Here is a 25180-nt window from a genome sequence, read left to right as displayed (position 1 = left end):
TAAGTTCAACAGAAAAGGTTATCTCAACAGAGAAAACAGAACTAGGCTAGGTCAGTAAAAAACAGCCTGTTGAAAGGGCAGAATGTTCAGGCCTGTCGTAAAACTGTCACCCTCTCCATTCAGAGACCTAACAGGCCCCGATTGTAAAATGTCTGAATACACATCCAGCTTAAAACAGTGGTATAAGTATGAAATTTCAGCATGTTTCATAACTTCCGACTTAGTAATAGCACAGCCATAATATGGACATATTTAGTTTCCTCAGATAATTTGTAACATTTCAAGTCCAGACACCCCTATGTCAGGTCATATGGGAAACCACTGGTACCCCTTATTCCTCCTAAGCAGACTATACACTGGAGATATGACATGTTTAGATTTGTTTTGAAGGAAATCTCACGCTGAATAATAATATGGATATTTGCAGTCTGTAAACCCTATAGATGCAGATATATGAATATGTATCACAAAATCTATCTGGGACGTGGTCATGAGTGTAGACACCTTCCAGCAAACCAACCCCTAAACAAGATGACCAGACAATTGGTCACTGGTTGCTGTCAACACCCCCTTTGATTTGACAGAAAAGAGGAGATGCCAAGACAATGGTCAGTTCTCCTTTTACCATCCAAGAAGAAACATTGTGCCAAGTTGAGAACCGATTACCTAGCTCATCGATCGAACTCTGATCAACCCTCGGACATTAATTGCAAGTATTCTTCCTTCCCAATTCTACCTTATTTCTTTTGTGGCTGTATATTGTCTTTATCTTTTGAAACATCTTTTTTCTGTAAATGTTTTATTTGCATCAACTTTGACCTTTTCATAATAAACCCTTATGTTGAAAAGTGTTAACCTTGTCTCTAAAGCTCTTAATGCAAGCTATAAACGAACCTGCCTCTTGAAGGGCGCTACTGTTGTAGAGTAAGACTCTGAGCAGATCTGTCTGTGGTGACAGTGTGTGTGGCAGATGCTTATTCTAAAATTATAGTTGGTATTGCTAAAATTACGAGTCTCCCCCGGCTTGGTCTTTTAAACGGGGGTAGTGGCAGTTAAAGGGTTAATTGTGTAATTAGTCCAGTGACAATCACTCTCAGGCTGCTCGCACCTAGATTGTGGTCCCGCAAGCTGGAAAATCTTTGTGCTGGGCACAGCTGAGAGTGGCATTGTTAGGTAAGTAACAGCGTGGTGTGAGGTTGGCCGGTCCTTCGTTTCAAGTTAGCGAGGAGGGCAGGGATCTGACACCCGCATTAGTCGCACAAAGTATTATACATTCACATTTTTGGGTGCCTATCCGGCACCAGGAACTATCTGCCATCAATCTGAGTTAAGCCGCGATGATTCCATGGCTCCAATAGCATATACAGCCAGTTTGCATTGCACCTGGCAGAAAGTGGAAGTGACGTAGTGCTATGCATGTGCCTCTCTGGTTTCCTTTGTATGAATAAACATGACCCGGATGGGGAGCAACATGAGAGACTGGCCAGTCACATTAGGCGTGTTTTGACCTGCCATAGTATATACTTAGGAGGTCAACAACATTCGGTTAGTTCAGTCCTAGGAGAGCCTTTTGGTTGGTGATTGAGCATGAAGATTTGCAGTTCTTTTGCACAACATAAAGCACTTTACTTAGGAATAAGCGGGAGGAGCACTTCTTTCAACATTATTGCACTTTTAAAGACTATTAGCACTTTTTAGGCACAGTTTGCACTATATATAGTAGCTGTCACTTTATAATTATAGAGGATAGCGTAGCAATTGTTATTATTCTTATCACTAATTGTGTTTAACACAAATTATAGCAGCAGCTTTCCCACTTTTTTTGTAATATTTTTTCTAATATTGTTGTTTTTATGGTACATTTGATAAATTTGAGTAATCACAGGAGGTAGCGCAGCTTACACATACTTACATTAGTGTTAACACGTGTTTATGCGCACCTATGCGCTTTTGAGCATTTTTTTATGCTCAAAAGCTCCTGCCCTGAACACGACTTTGATGTGGGGGTTTTTTGCCTCTAAATTCCTGTAAATGCCTATAGCATGCATGGACACATAGGCTAACATGGAGGGGAGTTTAGAGGCAGAGAGAAAAAAAAAAAGCTTAAATGCATCTAAAAGCAACGTTTTTTTTTTTCTCAAGTGTGCATGAGCCCTTAATGACCTAATAAATACATGCCTGAAGGGTGTTTTTTATAATGCCCTCACTTTTAAATAAAAGGGCTTATATAGAGACAGAGGGAGAAGTGACTCATAAATCATAATACTTGCAGACAAAGAAAACTACACTACATCTGTGACCTAATCTAACCACTGGACATAATCATAATACAGTTTAATCCAATGCACCCTGTTCTTGCTGTTTTAATAATCAGGCCATGAATGTTGACTCCTGCAGAAATATGTTGTGGGAGGAGGGAATAACAGAAAAATATATCAGGGGAAAATTCTTATCATTAAATTATACAATTGCAATATCCTGGTTGCTGCCCTCATACAAGAAATTTAAATACAAAGAAGCAGTGGCAAGGCCAATAAGCACAAGGATTTATTCAGAGGTGCACCGAAATTTCAGCCGCCGAAAATTAATCAGCCCAAAATCGGTGTTTTTGTGTATCGGGCGAAAGAAAAAAAAAAAAAAAAAGGTGAAAGGGGCGGGGTCTGCCCCAGGTGCCGCCCATTGCTGGAGTGTCATCCTGGCGCGCCCGGTCCTCCACTACCTCCTCCTCCCCTCCCTCCTCCTCTCCGCGATCTCCGTGTGCCACAGAGCTGAACTGCACGGATCGCAGTAACAATGTCCTGCCTCCTGTGATAGACGGCACACTGATCCATTGCACCGGGACATTGAATCGGTGTGATGTGATCACAGGAAGCGGGACACTGTTACTGCAGCCCGGGCAATTCAAATCCGCTCCATGGACGTCCTCCCAGAATGATGCTCCCGCGCGCCGCCAGGAATATCCGTGATTCCTCCGGATCACGGTAAATGCCTGCTGACAGCGGCGGTTTACCATGTGATCGCTCCGTTAAATGACGGAGCGATCACTTGTAAACAAACCGGCATCATGTCTGGTTCCTCTCTCCCCTCTCTTTGGTACTGATCGGTACAGTGTGAGGGGAGAGATTGGGTGCAGTAGCGCTGTGGGCTGGGTGTGTAGTGCCCACAGTGCTGATCTGTGCCCATTCCAGCACTCATCCAGCCATCCCAGCAATACTCATCCAGCCATCCCAGCAAATACTCATCCATGGAGAAATGTTTGTTGGGACTTTAAATGAGGATTTATGGGGTTGTTCAACTCCCCTCCTCCATCCCGATTTTGGTACAAAAAATGTTTATGCGTAGAACGTAGGGCGGGACTTTGAGTGAGGCACACGGAAGCGGTAGATATGGGGCAAAAAACTAATTTAATTGTAAAAAGGTAGTGTATTTCCACATGGCATTACACAATGTCAGTATAAAAACTTAATATTAAATCGCAATAAGCGGTCCAACATGTACTCATTTGCAAGTAAGTAATATACGAGAAAGCACAATAGCATATAACATATAATATACAGAGATACCAACGTTTACAAAGTATAAACGAAGAGAGCACGAATGGGTTGGAACGTCCATACATAGTTATTGGTTAGGTACACCTTTAGGTAGTTGTAAGCTCTACGCGTTTCGGGACCTTTATGTCACTCTTCAGGAGCAAGACCTCAAGGGTCACCTATGAATATGAAAAGACCACATTTGAAAAAAGTTCAAAAGAAAAGGTGGGCAAATGTAAAACATGTCCCATCACATATATACATCTGACCCACCAACTTACATGCATGTGTGCGCAATGACGTCACCGCCAAGAAAGCCAGGTCGGCCAGTAATACCATCTCCGGAGCCAAGGGGCCCTTTCTGGCGACACACAACCAGCCCAAAGCAGCGCCCCAGGTGGGTCACAAGTGGAGGTGATGGTGGTGAACAGGAGAGAAGGATGCAGATGGGACAGGCTGCCCCAATTGTAAGGGAGGGCCTGTGAAAAACAAAGTGAAACAAAGGTGATAGATGACAAAAGTGTTTGTTAGTGAACCAGGAAGGGAAAGAAAAGGCTGTGTAGAAAGGTGAACAAGGAAATTTACCTGCTAAAAGGGTGAATGAGGTGAAAAAAAGGTGAGTGTCAACCAGGAAAGGGAAGATGAGAAAAGGCAAATTGTGAAGCCCAAAATCAAGGGGAGGCCAAGGCAGGGAGTATCACCGTTCAAGAGCCCCCAACGTCATGTACCAGCAAGCAAAGGGGGGCAAGGGAGGCGCTGTGGGGAGACCGCCGGTACAACCAAGCGGCTCACCCAGATGCGTCATGTCAAGCCCCTCGAGCGCTGGAGATGGAAAGCAGGCATGCCTGGTAGGAGCGAGCCACAAGGACGCCAGATATCCGGCACGGAGGCATGACGTTGACGCGCAGTGGAGGAAGCCCAACCCCCCCGCGTCAGATCAAGGGGGAGGGGCCACCACCAGTGAGAGTCGTGGCTCCGGGACGTAGCAGAACGACACGGCCACAGCAAATCACAGCCAATGGCCCCGCCCTACGTTCTACTCATAAACATTTTTAATACTCATCCATCCATCCCAGCAATACTCATCAATACTCATCCAGCCATCGCAGCAATACTCATCCATCCATCCTCAGCAATACTCATCCATCCATCCATCCTCAGCAATACTCATCCATCCATCCATACTCAGCAATACTCATCCATCCATCCATCCATACTCAGCCATCCATACTCATCTATGCTCAGCAATACTCATCCATCCATACACAGCAATACTCATCTATCCATCCATCCTCAGCAATACTCATCCATCCATTCATACACAGCAATACTCATCCATCCATTCATATTCAGTCATAGCCAGCCATCAAACACATACCTACCCAGCCATACTCAGCCATCCCATCCATACTCAGCCATACCCAGCCATCCCCATCCATGGCTCATCCATGCCACTACAGTGCCTCAAAGTGTAATAGGTAGTCAAATTAGATTTGAAATGTATGCCCCTAGAACGCCTGATGGTGCTCCCTGCATGTTGGGCCTTTGTATTTGGCCAGGCTGTGCTAAAAGTCTCACACATGTGGTATCGCCATACTCAGGAGGAGTAGCAGACAATGTTTTGGGGTGTCATTTTTGCCATGTACATGCTATGTGTTAGAAATACTGTATAAATGGACAATTTTGTGTAAAAAAAAAAAAAAAAATGTGTTTTCATTTTCTTTCCACATTTTTCAAAAACTTGTAGAAAAAAAATGACATGTTCAAAAGACTCGATTTTCTTCATAGATTATACGTTGGGGTGTTTTCTTTCCATAATGGGGTAATTTTTTTGGGCGTTTTTATTGTCCTGGTGCTCCAGGGCCTTCAAAAGTGCACTAGGTAATCAAGAAATTAGATGTGTAATTTATGCTCCTAGAACGCCTGAAGGTGCTCCCTGCATGTTGGGCCTCTGTATGTGGCCACGGTGTGTAAAAATCTCACACGTGTAGTATTGCCATACTCAGGAGGAGTAGTAGAATGTATTTTGGGGTGTAATTTGTGGTATGCATATGCTGTGTGTGAGAAATAACCTGATAATATGACACTTTTGTGAAAAAAGAAAAAAAAAATCTTGATTTTGCAAAGAATTGTGGGAAAAAATTACAACTTCAAAAAACTCACCATGCCTCTTTCTAAATACCTTTAAATGTCTACTTTCCAAAAAGGGGTCATTTGGGAGTATTTGTACTGTCCTGGCTTTTTAGGGTCTCAAGAAATGAGCTAGGCTGTCAGTACTTCAGGTGTGATCAATTTTCAGTCATTGGCACCATAGCTTGTAGACTCTATAACTTTCACACAGACAAACAATATACACCAATTTGGATTATTTTTACCAAAGATACGTAGCAGTATAAAAATTGGCCAAAATTTATTATGAAAAATTACTAATTTTCAAAATTTCATAACAGAAACAAAGAAATTTTTTTTTTTTTTTTTTTTTTTTACAGAATTTTCGGCGGTGATTAAATACCACCAAAAGAAAGCTCTATTTGTGTGAAAAAAAGGACAAAAATTTCATATGGGTACAGTGTTGCATGACTGAGTAATTGTCATTCAAAGTGTGAGAGCACTGAAAGCTGAAAATTGGTCTGGTTAGGAAGGGGTTTAAGTGCCCAGTGGTCAAGTGGTTAAAGGGGTTGTAAAGGTAAAAATTTTTTCACCTTAATGCATTCTATGCATTAAGGTGAAAAAACTTTTGACAGTACCGCCGCCCCCAGGCCCCCCGTTTTACTTACCTGACGCCTCGAATCTTCGCTGCACGTTCTTGTCATCTTCGCTGCAGCTCAGCCTGGTCGCTGATTGGCTGCAGTGGATGGATTGAAAGCAGCGCAGCCATTGGCTCGCGCTGCTGTCAATCACATCCGATGACGCGGCGCGCCGGGGGGCGGGGCCGAGTGACACAGCGAGCGGCTATAGCCGCCGGCTGTATCACGGGAGCGCGCCCGCAAGCACTCACCACCATGCGAGGGAGCTCGCATTAAGGTGGTGAATGCTTGCGGGGAGGAGCTGAAACAGCCGCCGAGGGACCCCAGAAGACTAGGTTCGGGGCCACTCAGTGCAGAACGAGCTGCACAGTGAAGGTAAGTATGATATGTTTGTTATTTTTTTTTAAAAAAAAAATTACCTTTACAACCGCTTTAAGTAAGAGATTGCAGACATGATACAAGAGATGGTTAGAGACTGTGAACATAATACAAAAGATGGTTAGAGACTGCAGACTGCATTTTTCTTGACCTTTCATTTTTCTTGACCAAGTCATTTTTTTGCTACGTCTGAAATGCATCCACCTCGAGGCTGCATTCAATCAACCGATAGAAGTGGATGCAGATGAAGTAGCTGCACAAAATCGCTTAGAATGCAAAATCAGACTCACATCTGCATAGAAACCAATCATCCTTCAGATTTTAGGCCTGATTCACACCTATGCATTTTTAGTGCTTTTTCCATTTTGCAGATTTGCACTACAGAACTTGTTCCATAGGAAACCATGTTAAATGGACTGTAGTGCGAATCTGCAAAAATCACTAAAAATGCATAGGTGTGAATCAGGCCTTATTGTGAAGCTTAATTGAACAAGCTGAAGTTAGAAAGCTACCATGCACAGCTGCACCAGATTCTGATTGCACCAGCCTTAGTAAACCCAGCCCATAGTGTCTGCATTTAGATCCGTTCACCTGCTGCTGCTGGCATGTCAAATTTTGACATGTGACTTCTACAGGCTTTTCAAAAACAAACAAAAATTCCCAGCTCACTTACCAGCTAGCCTGCAACAAAACCGAATTTACCCTAACAGTTCACATTGCAAACTAAGGGTTTAGTCGCACACATTTAAAAACGTGTGTAAGCCGCAGTGGCCACCTCACAGCACCCCAGTTTACTGCAGTCCTAACTATATGGTTTTGAGAGTCTCCCAAATTGGAGCACATATATAGCAGTTGAATAGATTGCCATTAGCTCTTCGGCAGTAATATAACAATACTTAAACAGAAATCTGGTAAACCAGAGCACTGATAGGTAACTGCAAACAGCATTAGGCAGAGACTTTTACTAAATGCACCAAAAAATTGCTAGGTCAGGCCTTCATGTTAGTCATAAATAGTTTAGCAGACAGTTAAGGGAATCCACAATCCTGTCTGAGTTTTTTTAAAGTGGAGTTCCACCCTAAAGTGGAACTTCCGCTCATCGGATTCCTCCCCCCTCTGGTGTCACAATTGGCACCTTTCAGGGGGGAGGGGGGTGCAGATACCTGTATAATACAGGTATCTGCACCCACTTCCGGGAATAGCTAGCCGCAAAACCCCCGCCCACCCCCATTGTGTTGTGGGAAATACAAAGTTCCCACAACACAACGGGGACCAGTGTAGACGCGCAGCGCGACTCGCGCATGCGCAGTAGGGAACCGGGCAGTGAAGCCGCAACGCTTCACTTCCTGATTCCCTCAGTGAGAATGGCGGCGACAGCACCCGAGGACCGAGGGACGGTTCGGTCTCGGGTGCCGACATCGCTGGACCCCGGGACAGGTGAGTGTCCTTATTTTAAAAGTCAGCGGCTGCAGTATTTGCAGCTGCTGACATCTAAAAATTTTTTTTTTTGCGAAACTCCGCTTTAACAGGTGGCTCTCAAAATCCAGTCATATTCCATTAATCCTGATCTGATAAAGTTATTACAAGTATCTACACAAAAGAAGGACAATCCATTTGATATCACAGATGCCTATGCTATAATGTACAGCAGGCTGATTGGTCACATCACATCTCCTAAGGAGAATCTGCATAAAATTCATGTCAAGTTTGATGTCTATCAAATTGTGATTTCATGAGGTGCAATAATAAGTTGGTAATCAAACTGTAAAATCTAGTCATATAAAAATATGGATGTATTTATAAACCTAGTCTGACCGAAAGGTATGCCAAAAATATCAAACGCTTCAGCTCTCCTACCTCTCACTCCTCAGACCCTTTATTGGTTATGTCATTTCTGTACAAGTCCCTCCCAGAGACCAGAAAAGATGCCTGCATCTACAGCTCGCCAGCTCTGTGTTTCATGGAAACTACCCACAAATGCCAAGATTCATTCCGAGGGCCAGTGACTCCATCAAAAATTGGACAAGCTCTGCAGTTAATTAGACTGGAACCAAAGACCAGGTGAACCTTGTTAAGTACATTTTATTTTAATTACATTTATTTTGCTTTGCTATGGTATATATACTAACATATATCTAAACCGCATAACTGCACATCTATGCAGTTTGCTTTTGATCCGTTTCTGCAGTGTGTTTTGCTGTGCGTTTTGCATTTTTTTTGCACTTGCGATTTTGCTGTGATTTGCATTTTGTATTTTTTAGGCTTTTTCTTGTCCAATTTGTTGTTGGGCAGATTAAAAAACACAAAATTGCGGCAAAAACGCACTACATGCTTTTCTCCAGCTTCTCCATTGAAGTCTATTGAACCAAGCAAGTAAAAAAAAGCACAGTTTTGTGTTGAAAAAAGTCCCTGACCTTTTCCAAATATGCAGCGGCTGAAAAAAGCATAGATGTGAAGGTGTCCTTACTCCGTATAGCCAATTCATTTAAACTAACAGGTGTTTTATTTGTACTGGGATTTTAAACTGAAAAGACCATGAATCTATAGACCATTCTGCAAATAGCCCACTCTTTTTTTGCCTTTTCCAAAACACATTTTCCAATAACTATTTTTATATGACTTTTACACAACCACCTAAATAGAATAAGTGTGAAAGTACAAATCTGTCATCTTTTCTAAAGTGAAATTGAGAGTTATTAATACTGTTAGTAGTCAAATTAGGAAATACCCTGCAAAACCAACATAAACTTTACAGCCAAATGAATACATTCTTGTGATGATAATGAGGTCTGATGAAAAACTAAGCAAGAAAAAAGGGGGAAGTTGTGTTACATGCAGTACCAGCCTCATGTCTCCAAAACAATTCATAAGTCTGCAACTTATGAATTGTGCCCCAGCCAGGCTGAGGAAAGTGAAAGGGGAACCAAAACCAACATTTTAAATGTTGTTTCTGGGTCAGCAAGAAGGGGAAGAGAGCAGATGAAATAACCCTCCCCTCTACCTGGCGGCACCCACCATGCTGGTCTAGGGCGTGCCAATGGGCACTAGAAGCCCAGGATACATGGCGGTGGCGTATGTGCGGGGGGGGAAGGGTTGAGCAGCCACTACCAGGGGTGTTTGGAAGCGACTGGACGGCTGCTGAGCTCACAGATCACTTCCATTCAACAGCCAGCTTGTCAGATATACACACACTCCCAGTGGCTCAGTGTGTGTAAAAACCCCCCACTCTACCAACATTGTTTCTACATCAGTGGCAGTGAAAGGGTTTTATCTCCTAAGTGCTATATGCATTCAATCTATCATGTTTAGTCTTTATCAAATACTGATTTCATTCTATTCAATAATACATTGCCGGATTGATAATTTTTTTGCTAGAAAATTGCTGTTTCCCGCATCGCATCACTGTGAACCTAGGCTAAAGAAGAAGGATCATCTCATAAAACCAGGGCTGGTGCTCCATGCATCTAGATTAGAAGCATTCCCTATTTTAGAATTTGGAATTTAGAATTCAACTGTTTGTTGTACCCGGGTGTATTACAAGTAGGGATGCACCGAATGGGTTTTTTGGTGCCGAAACCGATACAGAAAATAAATGTTCCTTGATCCCGAAAACCGAAACAGCACCAATACCGAAAGTGACTGTTTTTAAAAATATTTTTATACAGGAGATGGTCAGAGACTGGGGACATGGTACAGGACATGGTCAGAGACTGGGGACACGGTACAGGAGATGGTCAGAGACTAGGGACATGGTACAGGAGATGGTCAGAGACTAGGGACATGGTACAGGAGATGGTCAGAGACTAGGGACATGGTACAGGAGATTGTCAGTGACTGCAGACACATTACAGGAGATGGTCAGAGACTGCAGACATGGTAGAGGAGATAGTCAGAGACTGCACTGTAATAATAACGCCTGCAAAGTGCCTGAAAAAACAACTCCCCTGCAGTCCCCGTGTGAAAGCCTGAGTGCTTTCACACTGGGGCGCTGCGCTAGCAGGACGTTAAAAAAGTCCTGCTAGCAGCATCTTTGGAGCGGTGAAGGAGCGGTGTATACACCGCTCCTCCAATGCTCCTGCCCATTGAAATGAATGCAGGCGCTTCGGCAGCGGTGCTACACAGGCGCCTTTAACCCTTTATTCGGCCACTAGTGGGGGTTAAATGCACCCTGCTAGCGGCCGAATAGTGCCGCTAAAATGACGGTAAATCGCCGCTAAAACTAGCGGCATTTTACCATCAACGCCCGCCCCAGTGTGAAAGGGGTCTAATTGAGCGTATTAAAACCTTTTTTATTTAGAGGTATCACAGGGGTGGTGTGTTATTGCATGGTGGTGGAGGAATGGGCACAGACATATTTTCCCCAGTGTTTGTGAATAAGTTGAAAATCTGCTGACCTCCATCAGCCAATCATGTGCAAGAAAAATGCAGTTTTATGTTCCTTGCACGTGATTGGGTATTCTTTGCAAAGTGAAACTTCATCTCATTTATTTTACCCAGGGCTTAGTGAATGAGATGAAATTTCACTTTGCAAAGAGTACCCAATTACATGCAATTCAAAAAACAAAACATAATTTTGCTTGCATATGAATGGATGATGGACGTCAACAGAGCTTTAACTTATTCACAAAATCTGCGGAAAATGTCCTTGCAAAGAGCAACTTCACAAAGTGAACAGCCTATTTGCTTTAATATATCAACCACATTGATTTGGAGAATATTCAGTTCACCATAGTTTTAGGATACATTTGCATTAGTGGACTTGCTGCAAGTTTTGTTTTAAACGAATGCTCTATTCACTGGTTTGGAGTAAAGGTTTACACAAATGATCATTTGCTGCATTTTGGAATTAGAGCAAGGAGGGATCACAGTGCTGCTCAGTGGCGGCCTGTCCATAGGGGGCACATGGGCGCCGCCCCCCCCCCCAGCTGTAAAAAAAAGTGTCCTTTAAGAGTGTCGGGGCGCCGGACAGACGGCAGTCTATGGGAAGCTTTCCAGCTTGCAATCAGCTGATTGCAAGCTGGGTAGCTAATTTGTCCGTGTATAGGGTATGTGCAGGGCGCAAACGACGTGCCCGCAAACGCTCCCACTCTACACTGATTTGTTTCTGTCCTCCCTTCCTGTATTTTAATTGGCGGGGATCGGAGGACGGTGCTTTTTTCAGCACACCCGTATCACTTTGGTTTCCTAATGATGAGGATGATGATGGGTGTATTATAGAATGATGAGGATGGGTGTAATATACAAGGATGAGGATGATGATGTCGGGTGTATTATACAATGATGAGGATAGCGATGACGGGTGTATTATACAATGTTGAGGATAGCGATGATGGGTGTATTATACTATGATGAGGATGATGATGACGTGTGTATTATACAATGAGGATGAAGATGATAACGGGTGTATTATACAATGAGGATAGCGATGACGGGTGTATTATACCACGATGAGGATGATGATGACGACAGGTGTATTATACAATGATGATGATGACGGGTGTATTATACAATGAGGATGAAGATGATGATGGGTGTATTATACAATGAGGATAGCGATGACGGGTGTATTATACTATGATGAGGATGATGATGACGTGTGTATTATACAATGAGGATGAAGATGATAACGGGTGTATTATACAATGATGATGATGACGGGTGTATTATACCACGATGAGGATGATGATGACGACAGGTGTATTATACAATGATGATGATGACGGGTGTATTATACAATGAGGATGATGATGATGAAGACGGGTGTATTATACAATCATGAGGATAGCGATGACAGGTGTATTATACAATGATGATGATGGATGTATTAATGTATTATACAATTATGAGGATGATGATGATGACGGGTGTATATATATATATATAATGATGAGGGTGATGATGACGACGGGTGTATTATACAATGATGAGGATTGGTGTATTATACAAGGATGAGGATGATGATGACGGGTGTATTATACAATGATGAGGATAACGATGATGGGTGTATTATACAATGATGAGGATAGCGATGACAGGTGTATTATACAATGATGAGGATAGCGATGATGGGTGTATTATACAATGATGAGGACGGGTGTATTATACAAGGATGAGGATAGCGATGACGGGTGTATTATACAATGGTGAGGATGGGTGTATTATACAAGGATGAGGATGATGATGGCTGTATTATACAATGATGAGGATAGCGAAGACGGGTGTATTATACAATGATGAGGATATCAATGACGGGTGTATTATACAATGATGATGGGTGTATTATACAATGATGAGGATGGTGATGATGATGAAGGGTGTATTATATGGAGATGAGGATAGTGATGACGGGTGTATAATATGGGTTTAATGATGATGAGTGTATTATACAATGATGAGGAGTCATATGATGATGATGATGTGTGTATAATATGGGGATAAGGATAGTGATGATGGGTGTATTATACAATGACTGGAGCATCAGGGTGTCAGACAGTGTCAGTGAGTGTGCCACATCATGTCTTTCTGGCTGCTTTGCAATACATGATTTTGGGGATTTCTGCCATGCCATGTACTGACTACGTTACACTACATAATAGTCACAAATTGTGAGTACAACTGTCCTGTAATGTATACAGCTATTTACACCCACCTTCTTCCTTCCTGTATATACGGACCATCCTCCATCATCACTTACTGCAGATATACATCACCTGTCCTGTTACTGTATATATAGCTGTATACAGGACAGATAATGTTTATATGCAGTCAGTGATGATGGAAGAAGGTCTTTATATACAGGAAGGAAGGTGTCTGTATATAGCTAGCTTCATACAGGACAGATGATGTATACCTGCATACCCTAATCTGTATTGCTGAGCTAGATACCTTGATCTGTGAGGCTGAGCTGTATACCCTGATCTGTGAGGCTGAGCTGTATACCCTGATCTGTGAGGCTGAGCTGTATACCCTGATCTGTGAGGCTGAGCTGTATACCCTGATCTGTGAGGCTGATCTGTGAGGCTGAGCTGTATACTCCTGCCCTGTGATACTAGGGCTGTATACTCTGTCCTGTGATGCTGAGCTGTATACTCCTGACACTATGGTTGGAATACAGAGGACGGAGTGGGTGGACTCTATAAGGGGTGGGGCTTATGGGAAGTGGGAGAGGTCACAAAGGAATGGCGGGGTCTGGCGCCCCCCATCCTAAAACTTCATCAGCCGCCACTGGTGCTGCTATACAATTACGCAGTACTAACAAGTGAGCTAGCAATCAAATTTACTAGCTTGTTATTTGCATGACAGCTCGCCCTGAACATTGGGGGTTCCAGAAGTCAGAAAGAGTTAACAGGTTTATGTAGACACCTCTGTATTTTTCTAGCTTTACACTTTGACCTCGATGATAAAGTTTGTCTTGAATAAAGACATTGTGAGTAACTTTCTAATGCATTACAAATCAAGTCAAATGCATGTTCTGCCAAATCTAAAATGACACAGCAATACGTTTAAACCAATTGCAAAGTAAGCAATAAACATGGAAGATTCCTTTTTTTGTTAAAGGTTTCACATGGTAAAGCATCATGTGGTTATTTGTGTGGAATGTTCCTAGCTAAATATTTAATTTATGCTGATATTAAGAAAAGGGTTGTAAATACATGAATGGCAGCAGTACCCAGGCCTGATTCTTCCAAAAACAGCTCATCCATGATTGTTCGCTGACTGTTTGCTTTGTCCAGAATGTCCAGTAAATGCTGTGTGATTTTTTTTTTTGTGACTGTGACTCATGGAAATTGACCAAAATTTCTCTCAGCAAAGAGAAAAGACAATGTTGACCATGCTGTCTGTTATCGCACATTTAACAATCCATGCTGAACTTTCTAGTGGGATTATTGCAAAAAATGTAGAAAAAGAAATTTAGAAAGGGTTTTGTTAAAATAGATAACCTTCAAGATACCACTACGGTACATATTAAAGCCAAACTCTGCCCGACCTTTTTTCCAGTTTTGGAAAAAAAGAAAACCTCTGGCTGATTTTCTCCAACTTCCTACGTATCTATAAAGACACAAAATACCTAGTATTTCTCTGAAGTGTAGCATTTACTTACAATGTGCTTATTGGTTCTCTAATTCTGTTGTTTAGGGAATGTCCGAAACTCGGACATTATTCTTTTTTGGTTTGTTTATATTTACATGGTGTGTTAGGCCCCTTTCATACTGTCGGACCGTTCAGGTCCGCCTGTCAGTTTTGTCGGCGGACCTGAACGGGCGCTCCATGCTAGTCTATGGAGCGAAGGATGTCAGCAGTGACATGTCCGCTGACATCCGACCCGGTCCGATCTGCTAAAATCAGACGGATGCCCCTACGTTCGCATCCGTCCCTGGTGGATCGGATCGGGTAAGATCTGATTAAAACGGATATGCTGTCCGTTTTCGTCTGATCTCTCCATAGGAAACAGCGGTGCTCGACAGGCCCCTCCCCGCTCAGTGAGCAGAGAGGGACCTGTCATCCGCCGGGTCAGCGGAGATCAACGGAGAGATCTCCTGCTGAGCTGGCGGACAGAGGCGGACTCCGAGGCAGCGGATCCGCCTTGTGAGAATGATGCCTTTTTTGCAAATCGCAACGTTTGTAAACTTTTTGTCAATTAGAAACCTAACCTCAAAAAAAAAAAAAGGGGAATTTTGACCTGTAAATTACTACCTTGGCTTGACAAATTTGCTTTGAATCTAGGAGCCAGCTAAAAAAGTAGGGAGGCAGGTTTCTTTGTAATTAACAAAGCTTTATTTTCAAGGACAAAACCCCGGATGTGTACCATTACAGATGCGCAACACAGGTTTACACACAGTTCTGCCTCAGCTTTTGCCTACTAACCTGCTTAGGGTTCCTAACCACTTCAGCCCCGGAAGGATTTACCCCCCTTAATGACCAGGCCATTTTTTTTTGCGATACGGCATTGACAATTGCGCGGGCATGCAACGCTGTACCCAAACAAAATTGATGTCCTATTTTTTTTTCACAAATAGAGCTTTCTTTTGGTGGTATTTGATCACCTCTGCAGTTTATATTTTTTGCACTATAAACAAAACAATACTTTGAACACAAAAAACAATACTTTGAACAAAGAAAACAATACTTTTCACTTTCTGCTATAATACATATCCAAAAAAAACAATTTCTTCATAAATTTGGGCCAATATGTATTCTTTTACATATTTTTGGTTAAAAAAGATCCCAATAAGCGTATATTGATTAGTTAGCGCAAAAGTTATAGCGTCTACAAAATAGGGAATAGATTTAGGGACTTTTATTTTTTCTATTGTTTTTACTGGTAATGGCAGCGATCTGCGATTTTTAGTAGAACTGCGACAATGCAGCGGACAAATCTGACCCTAAGTGACACTTTTTGGGGACCAGCGATACCAATACAGTAATTAGTGCTAAAAAAAAATGCACTGATCAATGTATAAATGACACTGGCAAGGAAGGGGTTAACACTAGAGGGCGATCAAGGGGTTATCTGTGTTCTGTGGGTGTGTTCTAACTGTGTGGGGGCTGGGCTCACTGGGACAACACAGAGATCACTGTTCCTGATCACTAGGAATAGCAGATCTCCATGTTGTCCCCTGTCAGAACGAGGATCTGCCTTGTTTGCATATCATGAGGCAAAAAATTATTTTATTAACAAATCAATTAAAATGACATAAAAGACTTCAACAATACTCTATTGTTGGACAAGGTCAACAGATACCCAATACAACAATTGTGAAGGTTTGGATCCTGGGTGGATAAAGAATTGAATATATATATAAGTCTGTGGAATAAATTATGATCCAACCACTCCTCCACACATTGCGATGTGTGGAGGAGTGGTTGGATCATAATTTATTACACAGATTTATATATATATATATATATATATATATATATATATATATATATATATATATATATATATATATATATATATATATTTAATTCTCTATCCACCTAGGATTCAAACCTTCACAATTGTTGTATTGGGTATCTGTTACATAGTTGGTAAGGTTGAAAAAAGTCAAAAGTCCATCAAGTCCAACCTGTGTGTGTGCTTTCATGTCAGTATTACATTGTATATCCCTGTATGTTGTGGTCATTTAGGTGCCTATCTAATAGTTTTTTGAAATTATCGATGCTCCCTGCTGAAACCACCGCTTGTGAAAGAGAATTCCACATTCTTACCGCTCTTACGGTAAAGAACCCTCTATGCAGTTTCAGTTTAAATTGCTTTTCCTCTAATTATAGTGAATGGTCGCGAGTCTTTTTAAATGCCCTTTCACGGAAAGTTTTATTCCTATTGTGGGGTCACCAGTACAGTATTTGTACATTGAAATCATATCCCCCTCTCAAGCATCTCTTCTCCAGAGAGAATAAGTTCAGTGCTTGTAATTTCTCCTCATAACTAAGGTCCTCCACTCCCCTTATTAGCTTTGTTGCCCTTCTCTGTACTCTCTCCATTGGACCTTGTCCAACAATAGGGTGTTGTTTAAATGTTTTATGTCATATTAATTGATTTGTTAATAAAATAATTTTTATAATATTTATTTGCCTCATGATATGCCCACAAAGTCCGCCTTTTCTTTGGGAAACATTTTCAATCCTTACATATACTCATTGGATGTTGGCATAGTTGGGGTCTTCTCTTTCCACCAAATGATGTGATCAAGATGTTCTAAGTCTGATAGAAGTATGTGTATGTATTGATTCCCATTACGGGGACCAAGCACAGAACTATGTACATATTAAACAGCAGGCTAATCGCGAGTGACCAGTCCACAGGAGCCCCAAAATACTATAATCATCCCTTCTGGCATACAGTATACCAGAACTGTCATATTGCCAGTCAAAGCCTGACCTATTATTTTCTTCTCTTTTTTTTTCGTTTTTCTATTACATTATGTACTATATGATTAGGGAAACACATTTTTAAATGCATTCATTAAAAGTCACATAAAGCTCAATTAGAATAGCTTTAATATTATCTTAAGGCCCCATTCACACCTGAGTGATTTGTAGCTTAAAGCTTCAAAACTCTCAACATCCTAAATCACATGTATTTCAATTGTGCTGTTCACATATAAGTACACAGATGCCAGAAGCTGGATGCCTGCTGCTCCAAGGGCTACACAAACTATTTTTGAGGCTGATTTTTGGCCCCACTGACTTCAATGGAAATGCCTTTAAATGCTCAAAATGAGCTTGTTTAAAGACCCCTTTCACACCGAGGCTCTTCTAAACTGCCAGTAAGACCCCTTTCACACCGAGGCTCTTCTAAACTGCCAGTAAGACCCCTTTCACACTGAGGCCGCCCATGCGTTAGCGGTAAAGCCCCAATCGTTCTAGCAGGGCTTTACCGCTGTTTAAAGGCGGTAGCCACTGCCGACCAAAAAGAACACAAAGGCTCAACTTATATTTGTCAAAAAAAATCCCCAAGACTGTGGCAACTATTCTGTGGACTGATGAGACAAAAGTTCATAAAAAGAACATTATACCAACAGTCAAACATGGAGGGGGTTATGTGAGGGTCTGGGGCTGCTTTGCAGCTTCAGGACCTGGACGACTTGCCTTAATTGATGGAACCATGAATTCTGCGCTCTACCTGAAAATCCTGAAGGAGAACCAGAAAGGCCATCAGTTCGTGAGTCAAAGCGCAAGTGCAGTTGGGTTATGCAGCGGGACAATGATCTGATACATACCAGCAAGTCCACCTCTGATTGCCTCAAAAAAAAGTTTTGGAGTGGCCTAGTCAAGGTTGGGACTTAAATTTGATTGAGATGCTGTGGCATGACCTTAACCCCTTCCTGTCCGTGCTATAGCCGAAAGAAGGCTACAGTGTGGGCTTAATTTGCTGGGAGGGTGTACATGGACGTTTTCCTGTGCTCACACTGCCCACACACCCCCTGTGGACTCAGCTGATCACAGATCGGGGTAAAGGGCCAATCATGGCGGCACTTTATCACGCGCTCAGCTGTATCCAATGACAGCTGATCATGGAAGTAAACACAAGCCGGTTATCAGCTTTTCTTTCTTCACGCTGACAGTGTGAGGAGAGAAAAAGGGAGCTGATAGCCGGCTAGTGTTAAAGGGACATCGGTACTGATCAGTGCAGTCCCCAGAGTGTCCACCAGTGCTGCCAATCAGTGCCCACCAGTGTTGCCAATCAGTGCCTCCTCATCGGTGTCACCTATCAGTGCCTATCATTGCCGCCTATCAGTGCCCATCGGCGCAGTCTATCAGTGCCACCTATCTGTGCTGCATATCAATGCCGCCTATCAGTGCCCATCAGTGCCACCTATCCGTGGCGCCTTTTAGTGCAGCCTCATCAGTGCCTCCCCATCAGTGCCCACCAGTGTCACCTCATCAGTGCACATCAGTGGCACCTATCAGTGCCCATTAGTGCCACCTATCAGTGCTGTCTCATCAGTGCCCATCAGTTCAGCCTCATCAGTGCACATCAGTGAAGGAGAAAAATGACCTGTTTGCAAAATTTAATAACAAACTATGAAAAATGTTTTTTGATTTTTTTTTTTTTTTTTTGTCAAAATTTTCGGTCTTTTTTCATTTGTTTAGCAAAAAATAAAAAAACACAGTGGTGATTAAAAAATAATAAAAATTTCATATGGATAGAGTGTTGCATGACCGCGTAATTGTCATTCAAAGTGTGACACCACTGAAAGATGAAAACTGGCCTGGTCAGGAAGGGGGTAAAAGTGTCCAGTAGGCAAGTGGTTAAACAGGCTGTGTTCATGCAATGTGAAAGACTAATTGCCAGTTATCGCAAACGTTTGATTGCAGTTGTTGCCACCAAGGGTGGCACAACCAGTTATTAGGTTTAGGGGACAATTACTTTTTCACATAAAGCCAGGCAGGATTGGACAGCTTTTTTCCCTTAATAAATGACATCATCATGTAAAAACTGCATTTTGTATTTACTTGGGTTATCTTTGTGTAATAATAAAAATTGGTTTGATGATCTGAATCATTTAAGTGTGGCAAATATAAAATATAAAAAATCAGGAAGGGGGCGAATAGGGCAAATACTTTTTCACAGCACTAATAAGTATTGAACACGTCACCATTTTTCTAGGTAAATATATTTCTAAAGGTGCTATTGACATGAAATTTTAATCACATGTCGTTAACAACCCATTCAATACATACATACATACAAAGAGACCAAAACAAATAAGTTCAGAAATTAAGTTATGTGTAATAAAAATATATGACACAGGGAAAAAGTATTGAACACATGAAGAAAAGGAGGTGCAAAAAAACATGGAAAGCCAAGGACCACTTGTGGAGAGCTTCAGAAAGACCTGGAATTAGCAGGTACAATTGTTTCTAGAAAATAATAAGTAATGCACTCAACTGCCATGGCCTGTATTCAGGCTCACCACACGAGACAAGACATTGCTGAAGAAAAAGCATGTTGAAGCTCATTTAAAGTTTGCTGCACAACATTAAGACAAGCCTGTGAAATCCTGGGAGAAAATAGTTTGGTCAGATGAGACCAAAATTGAACTCTTTGGATGCCATAATACACACCATGTTTGGAGGTCAAATGGCACTGCACATCACCCCAAAAGCACCCCCATACAAACAGTGAAGTTTGGAGGTGGGAACATCATGGTGTGGGGCTGTTTTTCAGCATACGGTACTGGCAAACTTCATATCCTTAAAGAAAGGATGAATGGAAAAATGTACCAAGACATTTTTGATAAAAATCTGCTGCCATCTACCAGTATGATGAAGATGAAATGAGGGTGGACATTTCAGCAAGACAATGATCCCAAACACAAAGCCAAGGAAACTCTCAACTGGTTTCAAAGAAAGAAAATAAAGCTGCTAGAATGGCCCAACCAATCACCCGACTTGAATTAAATAGAAAATCTATGGAAAGAACTAAAAAACAGAGTTCATACAAGAGGCCCATGGAACCTTCAAGATTTGAAGACTGTTTGTGTGGAAGAATGGGTCAAAATCACACCTGAGCAATGCATGCGACTGGCTTCTCCATACAGGAGGCGTCTTGAAGCTCTCATTATCAACAAAAGATTTTGTACGAAGTATTAATTACATTTCAGTTACCGTGTGCAATACTTTTTCCCTGTGTCATTCCATTTTATTACACATAACTTAATTTCTGAACTTATTTGTTTTGGTTTCTTTGTATGTATGGTTTGGATGGGTTGTTACTGACGTGGTGAAAATTTCATGTCAATAGCACCTTTAGAAATATATTTACCTAGAAAAATGGTGATGTGTTCAATACTTATTTTACCCGATATATATATATATATATATATATATATATATATATATATATACACACAATATAGCGAGAGAAGGGGAGATGGAAATATAGGGAGACAGTGGGAGAGGGAAACACAGACATTTTTTTTTTTCAAATGACCAGATTATAAAAACTGATAAGTGTAGTTAAATGAAGAAGCTGTGTGCAAACGAAAATAGCATTTTCATTTCCTAGTGGAATGAAAGCAAGTGCACAATCCGCATTAAAAACAGTACGCCACTAAACAAAAATACCTGTATGATAAGTCTCTAATGGAAGTTGCTATTCTATAATTTCAAGGCTACAAGCTAGTTCCAGGGCCCCGAAATTTAACAAAACTATTTCAAGTTAAACTAATCCAGAGAATATGCCAGTACAAGCAAAAAACAATGTGTAAAGAATAATAATGTATAGAAACCAGTCACCGATATATGTTACATTCCTGACTTCTGTGAGCTTAATCTAATTGTTAGCAATGAGTTTCTTTACATAAGTAACAAACATAGCATTATTTTTATATGTAATTCATAGCCAGTTCACCAAACCCACTCTGCCCAGTATTTATCAATTAGCAAAGTGACTCATAGGAAAATAGTGATGTTTCCTATAGTCCCCAGTCATCATTTAACTTTTTAATCAGAAAAAATGGTAGCTAAAAATGGTAGCTAAAATGTGAACTATTATGACAGCACTTCACTTTCCAAAATTACATTTTATAAAAAATGTTTTTGCTCTATGAATAACATTATGTTGATATATACAACATTATGTTGATATATACAAACTTTAAAGTTCAAAGTAAGAAAAAAAGCCACTAGACACACACGCGAAGTGCCTGCCCATACAGCTAAGTGATGTTGTACAAACTTACAGTTTCTTGACAGGCTGCTGCTGCTCCATTGTCCAAACAGTCAGTTCCCACAGCTGTCTGTCTCTCTCCCTATCCCCTGCTTTGTCTCCCCGACTCCCCCCACCCTTCTGTGAGTAATATGAAGGGAACAGGAAGTTCTGCACACAGCTGTTTTAGCATCAGACAAAAACCCCCACCCCCTTACATACACACAAAATCATCATCCACAGCTTCCGCAGAACAGCCTTCTGCAAATACACTGCTCTGATGGCTGATAATGGTTTGAGCAATGATGAATTGCAGCAACTGGGACATTTATACATTACCAAGAATGGGAAATTTAGTCTCTATACAGTGTAGCCACAAAAAAAACTATCCACATGTAGTGGGGCAGTTAAGGAGAATTTTTAACACAGGATACTTAGACTGTTGCCCAATTTATCATTTCATTATATGTAGTTGACAAATACACCAGCAAGAAAATAGTGCGGACCATTTGGAATTAATCTGCCATGAAAATATGATCTAATTCTCATCTAAATTGCAACAATAGACAAACATAATGTGCTTAAAGCGGAGTTCCACCCAAAAATGGAACTTCCGCTTTAAGTGCAGGTGACCACCTGACATGCCACATTTGGGGGAGCGGATACCCTCTTTTTAGAGGAATCCAGCTCCCACTTCTTCCCGGGGCTCCGCAGCACCGGAAGGAAGATCTCCTCTCCCCCCTCCCTCCCTGCAATCTTCTGGTACACGTCACAGGTCCCAGAAGTTGGCCCGGACATTCACAGCGCGCATGCGCAGTGCATACCCGGCTGTAAAGCCACAGCTGGGCGCCCACAGTAAGAATTCCGGCACCGTAGAGAGGAGGGGGAGAGGAGCGGGGATTCGTACCACCGCATTGCTGGACCGTGGGACAGGTGAATGTCCGATTATTAAAAGTCAGCAGCTACATTTTTTGTAGCTGCTGACTTTAAATTTTCTTTTTTTTCGGCAGAACTCCGCTTTAAGCTGGAAACAAAAAAGGGTACTCGAAGAGTAACGAAAGGTCGGACTTTAAAGGCATAGAAACAATGGAGAAGTAGAAAAAATAACACTATTTATTAAAAAAAATACATAATATAATCACAGTGTTCACAAGTGTTAAAAATCATGTAAAATGATACAGTTTGTACAGTATGCCCTTGTGCGTCTACGCGTTTCACAGGCTTCTTAAGGACACAATCAAGGTTCAGAAATGTGACAAAAAGAGAGAACGAGTCTCACTGTCTTGTTAATAGACCGAGCCTCACATACAAAAATCAGAAAAGTTTTTACCAACAATATCCAATTTATGGACTATTTTCAAAAGGTTGTGAAAAGACACCTGGCAAGCAGCTAATTCTTTTAAAGTTGGAATGCTGCTCAAACAGGGGCATATGAACATCTTATAAAGGTAAAGACTATATTCAGAGATCCGGAGTCCAATAGAGGAAAACGTAGATGGAACTCATAAATGCTAATGGGGTATTGTATATCCCATCTGCATATAATGCCAGTAAAGGGATAGTATATGCACTAAAACGACAAGGAATTGCCCCTGGGAGACAGCCTGTCACTGTACAGTTTTTTGTTGGTGAAAACTTTCCCGATTTTTGTACGTGAGGCTCGGTCTATTAACAAGACATTGAGACTCCTTCTCTCTGTTTGTCACCTTTCTGAACCTTGATCGTGTCCTGAAGAAGCCTAACGGTGAAACACGTAGACGCACAAGGGCTCACTGTACAAACTGTATCATTTTACATGATATTTAACACTCGTGAACACTGTGATTATATTATGTAATTTTTCTATAAATATTGTTATTTTTTCTACTTCTCCATTGTTTCTATGCCTTTAAAGTCCGACCTTTGGTTACTCTTCGAGTACCCTTTTTTGTTTCCTCTCTAATTTACGGATGTGGCAATGTGAGTGCTCCCCTTTTCTTCATATTCCGCTTTAAGCTGATAACACGCAAGCAATTCTAATTTCTCATCTCTTTATTGAACATACCCATTAAACATTTACGGTAGATTTAGACGTGTGTTTCTTGCCTATGAGGCCCGATTCGCGCACAGATTGTGCCCCAGAGGCTACTGACAGGCTGTGAGGAAGTGATATGATGCCTTCCTTACCTTCTGTTTTACCCCCATTTTTTCCAATATACGTGCTCCTAATTGCAGCTTAAAGAGGGCGGGGGGGGGTTTGTAGTTGGTGGGCAGCAAAACCGTGGCTCAACAGCACATTTTTTCGACCCTTCAACCGCAAGTCTAAATGAGGACTGTGACAGTGCTGGAGGGAATGTAAGTGATCCCATAAACCAATTATTTCAATGAAAGCTAATTGGTGTCAGTTGTTTGCACACTTGGATTCCAATTAATGAAACGAGTTTGGAGGTGAATTTAGAGCTACTTTGATAATAGAAGCTCAAACATTTTACGATTGCTGTTCATAAGATGCATCAGCTCATGTGAACCATGCCTCACAAAAGGGAGTTCTCTGAAGACATACAATCAAGAGTAGTTGAAAAAGGATACAAAGCAATCCCAAAGTGCTTAGGCATCCATCAGTTGACAGTTACACAAATTGTTTATAAATGAAGACAGTTTAGTACCGTGGCTATTCTTCCTAGAAGTGGGCACCCAGCCAAGATGACTCCCAAGGCACAACACAGAATCCTCAGTGAGGTAAGGAAGAATCTGCCAGTAACAACTAAAGGCTTGAAGACATCACTGAAACTTGCAAACATCCCTGTTAATAATTCTAACATACGTAAGTCATTGAACAGGCAGGGTGTCCATGGCAGAACACAATGTAGGAAGCCAATGCTCTCCAAAAAAAACATTGCTGCATGCCTGGAGTTTACCAAAGAGCACCTTGGGAAGCTGCAACACTACTGGGAAAATGTTTTGTGGACTGATGAAACAAAAGTTGAAATATTTGGGAAGAATACGCAGCACTATGTATGGTGCAAAAAAAGGACAGTTTACAAACATCCCAACAGTGAAGTATGGTGGAGGAAACATCATGATTTTGGCTTGCTTCGCTGCCTCAGGGCCTGGGCCACTTGTAATTATCGAGGGGAAAATTAATTACCAAGTTTAACAAAATATCCTACATGATTTTGTTAGGGTGACTGTCCACCAGCTGAAGCTTAGTAGAAGTTGGGTGATGCAGCAGGACAATGACCCTAAGCACTGAAGTAAATCCACCACAGACTGGCTTCAAAAAAGAAAATGTGCCTTTTGGAGTGGCCCAATCAGAGCCCAGACAATAACCCCATAGAGATGCTGTGGAATGACCTTGACAGCCATTCACACCAGACATCCTA

The 25180-nt window shown here is 41.6% G+C and overlaps 1 protein-coding gene across 2 annotated transcripts in view; it reads right to left on the bottom strand.

Moving 5' to 3' along the window:
- The window catches only part of LIMK1 (LIM domain kinase 1), a 213222-nt gene that overhangs the window by 137812 nt on the left and 50230 nt on the right, over positions 1-25180 (bottom strand). Inside the window, exon 1 of one of the 2 annotated variants that reach the window (XM_073616569.1) lies at positions 21853-21978. The exons of the other annotated variant lie outside the window; for it this stretch is intronic. Coding sequence (XP_073472670.1) covers positions 21853-21881 — 29 coding nt within the window. The 5' untranslated portion in view covers positions 21882-21978. Of the gene's footprint in view, positions 1-21852; positions 21979-25180 lie in introns of those variants that run through there. 2 annotated transcript variants of the gene reach the window in all.

This window comes from Aquarana catesbeiana, linkage group LG02, assembly GCF_042186555.1.
Source record: "Aquarana catesbeiana isolate 2022-GZ linkage group LG02, ASM4218655v1, whole genome shotgun sequence".
NCBI lineage: Eukaryota > Metazoa > Chordata > Amphibia > Anura > Ranidae > Aquarana > Aquarana catesbeiana.
This window is presented reverse-complemented; position numbering and strand designations above follow the sequence as displayed.